This window comes from Aedes aegypti, chromosome 3 (genome assembly GCF_002204515.2).
Source record: "Aedes aegypti strain LVP_AGWG chromosome 3, AaegL5.0 Primary Assembly, whole genome shotgun sequence".
In the NCBI taxonomy this organism is placed as follows: domain Eukaryota; kingdom Metazoa; phylum Arthropoda; class Insecta; order Diptera; family Culicidae; genus Aedes; species Aedes aegypti.
Window position 1 is genome coordinate 171,121,828 of NC_035109.1, and position 11,346 is coordinate 171,133,173.

At 36.1% G+C, this 11,346-nt stretch overlaps 1 protein-coding gene across 2 annotated transcripts in view; it reads left to right on the forward strand.

The window, feature by feature from the left end:
- LOC5568659 (sodium-dependent phosphate transporter 2) overlaps positions 1–3,189 on the forward strand; it is a 104,900-nt gene extending 101,711 nt beyond the window's left edge. For both annotated transcript variants that reach the window (XM_021849259.1, XM_001652443.2), the window contains exon 7: positions 785–3,189. In XM_021849259.1, coding sequence (XP_021704951.1) covers positions 785–1,106 — 322 coding nt within the window. In that variant the 3' untranslated portion in view covers positions 1,107–3,189. The remainder of the gene's footprint in view (positions 1–784) is intronic.
- The last annotated feature ends 8,157 nt before the right edge of the window (positions 3,190–11,346 follow it).

Below are 11,346 nucleotides of genomic sequence, written 5' to 3' on the forward strand. Positions count from 1 at the left end.
TTTTCGGGGTTTTGCATTTTTGCTCGATAAAGGCAGCATGAAATTGAACTTGTTTATATGTATCGCAACGGAATGAGTGTGCTCTTTCTGTTAGAACTAATAGATTTCAATTAGTTGAAAACACAAGCGAAATATTAGCGATTGAATTATTTAACACTTTTTTCAATCATTCACCTTGGAATGGCTGCCCGAAAACGGTCATAGTGGAGAGACAAAAACAGTCAAGCATGAACCGTTGGCAGCGCAACGCCTGATGGTATTGATGCTGCTGCTGCTTTGTGTTTTGGTTGACTGGCAGAATCGAAGAACTGTGGTGAAAAGTGATCACAGTTCCCAAGCCTGATTTGCACACTTTTCACCACGGTCATATCAATAGCTTGAGCTCTTCGTCAAGGAACTTCTTGATGTCCGGAACAGTTGGCCGTTTCGGTAGAATCGATGTGACTAGCACAACACAATTTTTACGCGACACTGGCATAATTGCAACGAAAAATATAACTTTGAAGATTAACCGAAAGCCGTGTACGTCTGCTCTGACTGAGAGGTGGATAGCAACTGATCTTAAGAAATCTTAGGAGGTTTCTCTGAAGATAACCCTGTAGGGAGAAATACCTGGTAAAATCCGAAAAGGAGCAAATCCCAAAAAACATCTCTGAGGGTTTCTCTGATAAAAATCACTGCCTCTTGAAGATGTTCTGAGTCCATTCTTAGGTTCTAGTCAAAAACAATATAATGTATTTTTCGCCAAATAATACTCATTTTTTTCTTTTGTTCTTCATTGCAGTGGTTTCACCATTGAGATCGGTGCCGCCTTTACGGTGCTCCTGGCGTCCAAGATCGGTTTGCCCATTTCCACCACCCACTGCAAGGTCGGCTCGGTAGTGTTTGTCGGACAGGCCAGCGCACCAAAGAAGCTCTCGCCGGACGAGGAAAAGGCTATGAAGCTGCGAAATCCGCACGAGCACCATCACTACGCCACGGGGCAGCAGAAGGCCGTCGATTGGGGTCTCTTCCGGAATATAGTGTACGCCTGGGTGGTCACCGTACCGGTTGCGGCACTGCTCAGTGCAGGATTCATGTACGCACTGTGTGCCATAGTGCTGTGAAACAACGACGAGGATGCATAGTGGGATAGGACGGAAAAAGTCGTCTTGTGAGGGAAACTGCTGCTGTTTTAAACGTTGTTAATTTGTTTGGATAAGATGTCTCAGATCCTATTACGGATTTTAGTTCAGGTCAAAGTTTTGAAAGCGTTTTTTATGGGTGAATGAGTTTTTGTAACTGTTTTATTTATAATTTGTTTTAGAGGAAAACGCAAAACAGTCTGAAATATAAATGATTTTGTAAGGTATTTTTTGAACGAAAAGTATACTTAGAGAAAAACTTATTGTTTTTTGTCTTGGCTTCCTATTATGGAAAACGAAGCTTTTAGTTGTACTTCATTTTAATGGAGCTTTTGCAGCAAATAAACGTAGTTTTATCTCGATGATTAAGTATAATAGCTGGGAGTAGTTACAAGGATAAATACAATAATTATTTTTAAGTGTAAATCTCAAATAAAACAAGTGATAACCCACAAAATTAGAACAAAATAAAAATCGCTGTTGAAAACCAAAAAACAATCAAACGAACTGCACTTGTTTCGACTCAATCAGTAAACACACACACACTGTCAATTTTGTACAACCATAACTGCTAACGCTCGCTTTTTGCTTAGAATCATCGGGAGTTTTATTAAACACACGCTCATTTTGGAACACTGGTTTATTTGCACGCTCAGAGTGCGTTATGCTTTGCTAATGAATTGCTTTCTTGCTCCACTGTATTGGTATTGATTTTACTAAACCAAAACGCTGAGTTTCCTCTCATTCAAGCACTGAAAACCACTTTCATCCCATGAAATCCGGTAGATAATAGCATTGATGTCCCGCCCAGCGCCAATATGCTTAGAAGTGTGCTGCTTGGGCGGTAGTGATATTGCAACAAAAAATAATGAATGTGTTACTGTGAAAATCGAAATCGTTGTTGAATTAAATGTTCGCTTCAGGGCCCCCACGTGTAAAACGGTAGACAACCCTGTAGCGGTAATCCTCATAGGAGTCCATGTGTATTTATAGAGACGCAGAACAGGCAGAATTCGGAAACGGAGTGGCCCCACCACTTGACGACAGAACGTTATCTTGTTTTCCATTCCCGCTTACCGTATTATGCATCCTCTTAGTTGTTGATGCGCAAATTTGAGCAGCCCCCTAAGCTACTGCTGCTTGCTTCCTCCCATACCAACCTAGGCGTAACAAATCGAATTTCTCATTTCTTTTGAATTTATTTTATGATTTTTCTCTCATGTTTCTAATAATTCTTAGCTGCTAATTAGAAGAGCGAAAAGTAGGTTCCACTGATAGTTTAGCGATCAAATCGTCTCGTATAATAGTGTTTGGCAAAATGCTTAGACCGAAAAAACAAATGTGTAGAACATTGAATGACCACAAACATCTGGTAGTCGAGCAGGAAACGTAAAATTTATATTAGAATTATTAATTACTTATATTAAGGGTGATACTTACAATTAAATAAAAAAGAGGACAAGTGGAAAAAGATAAAGCAGAAAACAAAACAAAATAATAAAAACAAAGCTAAGAAGGCATTTTCCATTGAAACCCAATAAATGTTATGCTCTCCGGTGTCGAAGCGCCCAGCGTGAAACCTTCTGTAATACGAAGCCACGTGCAGCACTCGACACTATCATTTCGATTGAGCTAAACGCGCAGACAGGAAGACAAAAAAGACTTGGAAAATCGTTTACTTACGCTGGGGAAAATGTCGTCTTTCATTTTTGGAAATTGGTAATATCCAAACCAGCAGATTCAAAGTTCAATTATGAAGGCTGTACCGCAACGAAATACTTAATTATTGGGTGGTTGTACTTAACAAAGGCAATGAATAGCGATTCGTTGAAGAAATGGCAACTTAAAGGCACCCGCCCATGTTTTGAAGAAGTTTGTCGATGTGATCGAAGCAATTAAGTAAGGAATCATACGTTTTGAAGAAAAAGGAAACTGGGCTGGTTTAGCGTATAACTTTGAATAGTGTAATTTCTAAAAGTGAAAGATGTCAACCAAAAAAAAAAATCAAATAACATTGTAAGGTACATAGAAAGTAATAAATCTTTCATCCTGACACGATGTGCAACTTGTGCGTTTTATTTTTTCGTTTCATTTAATTTCTCTGTATAAATGGATGGAGAACCACGGATCTCTACTTGCTATTGTAACGCTTATTGCGGCACGGCAGGGGTAACAGCGAAACCATACACCCTAAATTGCTTTTTCTGCGAAACGGGAGAGTCCATATAGGCTGTCCATTAAAACGACATGTTTTTTTTTTGGTTTTTACAAGAGGGAAATCTGCAAACAGATCCCCTGAGAAGGTAACTCAGGGAATGCGGGGATGACGCACCAACGACGACCCGCTAAAACCAGCCTATGCACTGTACTTGAGCATTTCTTTTTGAATTGCTCAAGTAGTGTACAGTGCATCGACAGGACCCTTGGACTCTGGCCCTTATCTCCCCGGAACCACCTTACAGTATTTCTTCGGGGAGGGACCAGTGCATATAGCACAACACATGTAGCTGAAGTAGCCTTGGCAAACTGCTTCTCCTAGCCGACTTAAACATTGTTACAAGGGACCAGCCTCGGCAGGACTAATCCTCTGCAGCCAACTCTTGGGTTGGTGCAGGGTTGATAGTGATTGAGTGTCTAAGAATAGGAAATTTAGAGACCACATGCCTAGAGAAGGAAACCAAACAGGAAACATAATTTTATAAAGATTCCTCATAGAACCTGAACAGACTTTTCTCAGAGTGAACTTCTAAGAATTTCTTTTGGATCAAAACGCTAGACTCTACTACATCTGTCTTATAATGTCTACAGGAAGTTTATCAGAAATTGGTTCAGTTATTTACCCAATGTTTTCAGCAGGCATCTATCACTACCAAAATTTGTTCAGGAACTCATTCAATGATTTTTTTACGGATTTTCCAAGGAATTCCTTCTAGATTGTCGTTAAGGACACTTCCTAAAATACAGTCAAATTTTTTTTTGTCTAAAAATGCCCAGTAATTACTCCAAAGATTCCTCGAAACATGTTTCCTGGAACAGGCACAAGCAAATCCATAGTTCTCCAGGAATATATGCAATTATTTTTCTATAGAATCGACAAGGATGCTCTTGAATTCTCTTAGGATTTATTCGGATTTTTCTTTGAGAGTTCCTCCAAAATTATCGTTTAGAATATTGAACAGAAATTTCTTATTTCTTTCATTTATTTGGTCAAAACCATTGATATAAATGAACAATCAGTTGAAGCTGAGATAAGATAAGAAAAATAGAATCTGATTGTTATTTTTTGAACGGAGACCTCATAATTCAACATGATGAGCACTGAGATGGTAAAACATCATTTAACTGCTAAAAACCTGGGAGGGAGGCACCGATACTACACACGAAGATAACTCCAGCTTGCCAACAACAATCAAGGCAGGCTTGGGGAAAATAGCTAGTTTTCTTTTGTTGTGTACTTTCGATCTTTCCTGACAAAACATGGAAAAAGGGCCACAGTTTTCTATGCAATAAATAATAATTTTCATTGGAAAAAGTAAAACGATGCGTTTTTCAATGCTTTATATTCAATCAGTTGGAAGGTGCTCACGTGACATCACTTACATTTTGTGTATGAATTGATTTTCATTCAATTTTTGTCGCTTATGATGAAATGCGAAAATGTGTTTTAATCAGTTACGCGCTTTTTCCATGTTAGTCCAATGTTTGAGATCTGCACGGAGAAAACGAAGTACTCAAAAATAAGTATTTTTATACTCAAAATTAAGTAAAGACTGTGGATCTGAAGATATGGGTGATTTACATTCTGCCAAATACGTAAATTCAACCCAAAATTTGAGTGGTTCAACAAAAACTCAAATTTGAGTAAAATAATACTTGTACAATTTATTGCGCCCTACTGACGTTCTGTCATATTAGAAAATATGATAATAAATTATTTTGTTTACACATATTATTTACTGCTGGTATACCCTAATATAAAATCACTTCAAAATTACATCTAACCAGTTAATCACACAAGAATGTAAAGCGATCATTAATTTGTCAAACACTTAAAAAACACAAAGTTCAGATTGCGTACTAGCCATTGAGTAGTTTATACTCAATTTTGGATGAAAAAATGCGTCTGCCATTTTGAAATGTCAAAGCTGAACATTTCAAATCTGTCATCGTCGGAGTCAGACGCATTAGCCGAAAAATCGTAATTTTCTTTACAAAAAATCCCAAAATTTTTTGAGAACATTATGTGTGCTTTAGTATTTGTGTTCCTGACGTCGTTTTACACAAAATTCCAGCAGCTGGCCAGAAAATGTTCAGGAAAAAGGTAAACGTTCATCGAAGAATTTGGTGTGCCAAAACTATATTGTAAAACAATCCCTTCCTTTTCAGGAAATCCAATCATCCTGGGTCAACGATTCTCGGAATGATGAAGTTCCAGTTGCCGGTAAATTCTGCTCGCCGTTCCTGTCAACCACCATGCACGATTTCTGGAACCTAAAAGCTGATTACTGCCGTTGCTGCCGTTCCAGACACCCATCCGGTTCGTGCTCCCGGAGATCGGAACAGACAGAATGATTGGTGTAAATGTGATGAAGTGAACATTTTATTTAAAAATGTGATAATAATTTCGTAAGATAAAATAGAATAAAATTTAAAAAAATAATGATTGAATTCTGTATGTCTTTATCAATCACAAAAAATTGTCTCAAGCATTTTTGACTGTTTGTTTGCATTTCACTTCGATTAAAAATTTACCTAATTTTGAGTTTTTTCACCTGAGGTTACATTGGGTAAATACTACCTACCGATATAATTCAATGCAGCTACTCAAATTTGAGTACTAGGCTATTTACTCAAATTTGGGGTAACGCACGAACGTGCCGAGTTGGGTTAAATGAACCCAAATTTGAGTACTTCGTTTTCTCCGTGTGGGCTCACAGTGACAGTTCGTGACAGCGGAATCTCGGCTCACTATGACGTACAGAAATTTTGTATTGGTTTCTCCCTCCCAGCTAAAAACCAAGATGGCGTCGAAATCCAAGATGACCGCCAGATTTTCCAACCTCGAAATAATACACCTGCGTTTTGGCATTACGTCCACATTAGAACAAAACCTACTTCTCATCTTTCACTTTCGCTATTTTTCACATGCATGTTGGGCGGTCGTAAAAACGAAACTTTATGGTTCAGAAAATCAAGGATGTTTTTTTGCTTCAAAATGTAAGGTTTACATTCTAAATAAATGCACTTTTGTCAATGTTCTACGTTAAAACTATAGATATTACAACAAGACTTACTAATGTCCCGTTGCCCATAGGGCTGTGCAAATATCGATATTATCGATAATATCGATTTTATCGGGCCTATATTATCGATACTATATCCGATATCTCATGATCCGATATTTTCCGATATCGATAATACAATTGCCGATCCGATAATCAGAATTATTTTCATTAATTATATTGAAGAAATGAAACTGATTCAATGGAATTCTAGATGTCCTTTGAGAATTGCATGTCTTAATCACAAAATACAAGAAATGCACTACATAATGCAAAAGTTGATGTGGAAAATTATCGATTTTGCTTTTACACCCATCTTTTTAAAATTATCGGATATCGGTTCAATACCGATAATTTCAAATCCGATATATCGCCGATACCGATATTGAATCAAAATTTTATCGCCGATACCGATAAATGCATATTGTGCACAGCCCTAGTTGCCCAATCTATAAACTTCATTCAATAAATGGTACAAAAATGTTTGGTTAATACAATCAATGTTTTGGCCGGTTTGCATTTATTGAATAGGGTCCTAAAGCCCTGTCCCAATTTTAGTGCCAAACGCTTGAGTTTATGCCATAAGCACATGTTTACTCAATTTTCTAATGGTTTCCGTTGGTTTAAGCTTAAAAACCATTTTTTTAGATTTTGTCACATCCTTCGGCTTTAACTCAAATATTGGGTGTATTTTATTTTCCGTGTTGCTTACGAAATGTCAGATAGGAACAACCCCAGTGGTCGAACTAAAACCCCTGTGGTGGTTTTGTCGACTAAGCGAACGTCAAACATGATCAAAAGTGTCAAGGTTCATTAATGGACCAAATTTTTAAATTAAAGTTTAAACATGATATAGCCATTATTTGAGCGGGAAAAATTGCTAAAGTAGTTACAGTAACATGCTCTTTCGTGTTATTAAATAAATACAAGATTTTATTAAAAATTTTAGGACCCAATTTATTTATTCATTATTACTGAATTCAAAGATATGTCGTAGAATTATTTTGTTGTCAGAAATCGCATTATAAAAGAAAATTCCTGTCTAATAACCTGGATTTATAACTAATAAAGCTGAGTATCAGGCTCGGTTCCAGTAGGGACGTAACGTCAGGAAAATGAAGAATAATAAGAAGAAGAGTATACGTAGCCTTTTTTTATTGGTGGTCACTAAATTCGATATGCTGAGTGCTATCAAGGTTATAAATTCATTCTTCTACTAAAAATCAAAATGGCGTCAAAATCCAAGATGGCCGCCAGACTTTTTCACTTAAAATAATATTCTCATTCTTTACTAGACTCGAAGGTTGAAAACTTGTTTCTTTGTAGTACAAAAAAGGTTTTTGTATTGATTGCACTCGTCATATGCTTCAAAATCGTAGAACATGATTTAAAAAATCGTTCATTTGATAGGATAAATACCATTGCTCACCTAGTTTCTGTAGCCTATCTTACGCAATTTTTCCACAGCTTTCTGATGGTGATCTCAGAATTCAAAACTAGCGGTGCGCTAATGGTGAAAAAACGATTTTTCTATCAAAATTCAAGATGGCCGCCAAATTTTTTTCGATTTCAAATGAAAGCTTTATCCTTTCTCTATACGATGCCACTAAGTTTGCTATGTGTTCCAAGCGAAATATGAGACATATTACGTGACGAAGTACCCAAGATTTATCAAAAAATGGGCTTTTTCGCAAACTGTTCAGCTAGCTGGCGTACGAGGGGTCCACCAATTTGAGAAAACAGAAAGGACCACCCTTAAGTTTTATCGAAAACTAGCGATCAGTGACATAAAATTGGAATTCTAACGATGGGTGCCGATGGCGGCCTGGTTTCAGCGAGAATTGCTCATTGGACTCTTGAGGAAGTCCTTGAGGATTCTCTCCATACACTGTTGGAATAATAATTGAAGAGATAATCAAACATAACTACTGTATATTAAAAATCAAAAAATCGCTGAGAGACTTCGGGAGAAATAACTAGAATAATTTTTGGTAAATAGGAGTAGGTAGAGGTCTACAGCACTATTATACCAACAACAAATGCTGTATAATCTATAGAGAGATCTCCTGAGAAAATTTATAAAAGAATTTTCTCGAGGAAACCCCGAACGAATTTATTTACATGACCTTTTGAGGTATTTCCACAATGATCCCTAAAAGATCTGGAGAAATGTTTAATGAAATCGTTAAATAAACCCTAGTGAGGTTTCCAGAAAATACCTATCTAGAAAAAAAAGATTATATTGCTTCAATATAACTTAAGTTAGAACTCCTGAAAACGCTAATCATTTTATTTTAACTGCTAAATCTCTCATACCTATTTGTTCTATTTTCATGCAAGCTATCAGTGAATCGCAAAATTGTCTTGAAAAGATTTTTATACTTATATGCAGTATTCGTATTCTAGAACAGTGCAGAGCGATCTGGTCATGACTTGTCAAAAGATGGATAATTTCAACAAGCTTTAAGAGTGAATAAGTGTCCAATTTGCCTTTTAAATAAAGCACCACACCAAATAACGAATTTGCATGTAACACCCAGTGGCATGATCGGGAAAAATCCTAACGAAAAGTTTCCAATACAGAGCGGAATCGCTCACACTATACCGCACACTATATATTTTCCAAAAAAAGCTCGAAATAACCTTATACTATAATTGTTTATCTAGGAACTAGGTAATACTTAAAAAAAAATGGTGGAATATCGCCCGTCTATACTGATTTTGAGATTTAGTGGCGTAATTTATGTCAAACCTGTTTAGATGTGCTCGGGTGAAAGCTGTGTAAGTTTGTGCTCCGTTCAAATTAAAATTATGTGAGTAAAGTTATTATGTCCGAAATTTATTTGTAATTGCAGTGTAATGTTGTTAGCCGTTCAATCAATGTTTGTCCAAACCACCTTGACTTAAAAACAAATCAATGATGTAAGTAGTATTAATTAATGTTTCGGACTTGACCAGACAAATAGAATATATTTTTGTAAATTGTAGTTTGCCCTGAACATGAATAAATGAATGCTCGAAACGTCGGCTTCAATCAAAACGATTGTTCATTAATGTAACCCGTGGACCGAAATTACGCCAATAAATCTCAAAACTTAAAAGAATTAATAGCTCCAAAACCATTTCAAATAAGATAATCATTCCTATATGCAAACTTTTCTCTAATGTGATGGAACAACTTATGAAAATATTATCATAAAAAAAACATATTCACATTAATCAGTTTTTATTTAGATTTTCCTACCAATTTTACAAATTTTGAAATAAGTCATTTTTTGAGATATTTAGTGACTTACTAAATAGATCCCTTAACTTTACATTGTAGTTCAACTTGACGGAACAACTCAAAACTATATTGAAATATATTACGGCATAAATTTAATGAGTTTAGTTACTTAGAAAAGTTATAATAGATAGTTCCTTAACACCCCACTTATTTTCAAAACGAGACTTTTCATAAAAGTTTCTGAAAATTGAAACCCAGATATAATTTTATGAAGTTTTTGTCTGTACTATGATTTCAATCAAATTTCCTTATCTTCTACCTTACTCGCGAATTTTTCTCAAATATATTTCATGGTTTTGTAGATAAATGTATTTAGCCCATAAAATTCGAACAAAAATGTTTTGAAAAGTTTTCAAATTCTAGAAACCACAATACTTCATATTAATAGACAGCTTCTATTACATAATGCAGTTCACAATCCTCTGAACAAATCGAGCATTTCAGATGACTTATATATCGATTTTCGAGGTTTCTGTGATTTGTCGAACTTGATTGAGAAGTTCAATCCCTTAAAACCCCACGAGTCCTTAACACCCCATTTTACGGTAATCAAATTATATCTGACATGCAACTGAAGTCCTATTTTGCATGCTTGGTAGATTACATCACAAAAATTTTGATAAATCATACTTGAAATTTCATGTAAAAATCAATTAAAATAGTGTTTTATTCAACTTTGGTGACCTGTTGCTAAAAATTGTGACGTGAACGTCATCAGATACAGCAACTACTAGAGACACATATTGCGGCGCTCATTTTAAATCCACATCCAGCGGCGGCGGTAACGCGCAGAAGATATGCGCGCAATTCAAACGCAACGTCAAAATTCTAGTAGGCTTGGATTTTTTCATTCTTCAAGGACGTAAATGTTTCAAATTTGCTAAATCTGAAACATTTGGTGATTTTCATTATCACTGCGACGGTATATCGACATTCTCAGATAATCGCATAACGAGGATTTATCTTGCAGAGCACAATAATTTGATCATTGAGACACGCAAAAATGTCATTTTTGTTACGCTGTGTTACTAATTGGGTCCTAAAATTTTCAATGAAAAATCTTGTTTTTATTTAATAACACGAAAAAGCATGTTACTGTAACTACTTTAACAATTTTTCCCGCTCAAATAATTCTTATCTTGACATTTCGTAAGGGACACGGAAAACAAAATACACCCAAAATTTGAGTTTAAGCCAAAGGATGGTTGGTTGGTTTGACTTTATTAACGAGATTTTTAGCCCTGGGCTAGTTCATCTCGGGACCAACGGCTTTACTTCCCTTCCGAAGGAAGTCGTCACTATAACTTTTTACGTCATAAGTGACTATGTCGGGGATGGGATTCGATCCCAGGTCCTCGGCGTAAGAGGCGAGTGTTCTAACCACTACACCAGGTCCGTCCCAAAATTTGAGTTTAAGCCAAAGGATGGGACAAAATCTAATAAAATGTTTTTTGGGCTTAAACCAACGGAAAACATTAGAAAATTTAGTAAACATGTGTTTTTGGCCTAAACTTAAGCGTTTGGCACTAAAATTGTGACAGGGCTTTAGGACCCTATTAAAAATAAATTAAAAAAAAGCATACTTAGATAATTTTGGAGATGCCTTAACCGCCTTGAAGTATGCTACGAATGTGTCATGCACTTAAAAATGATT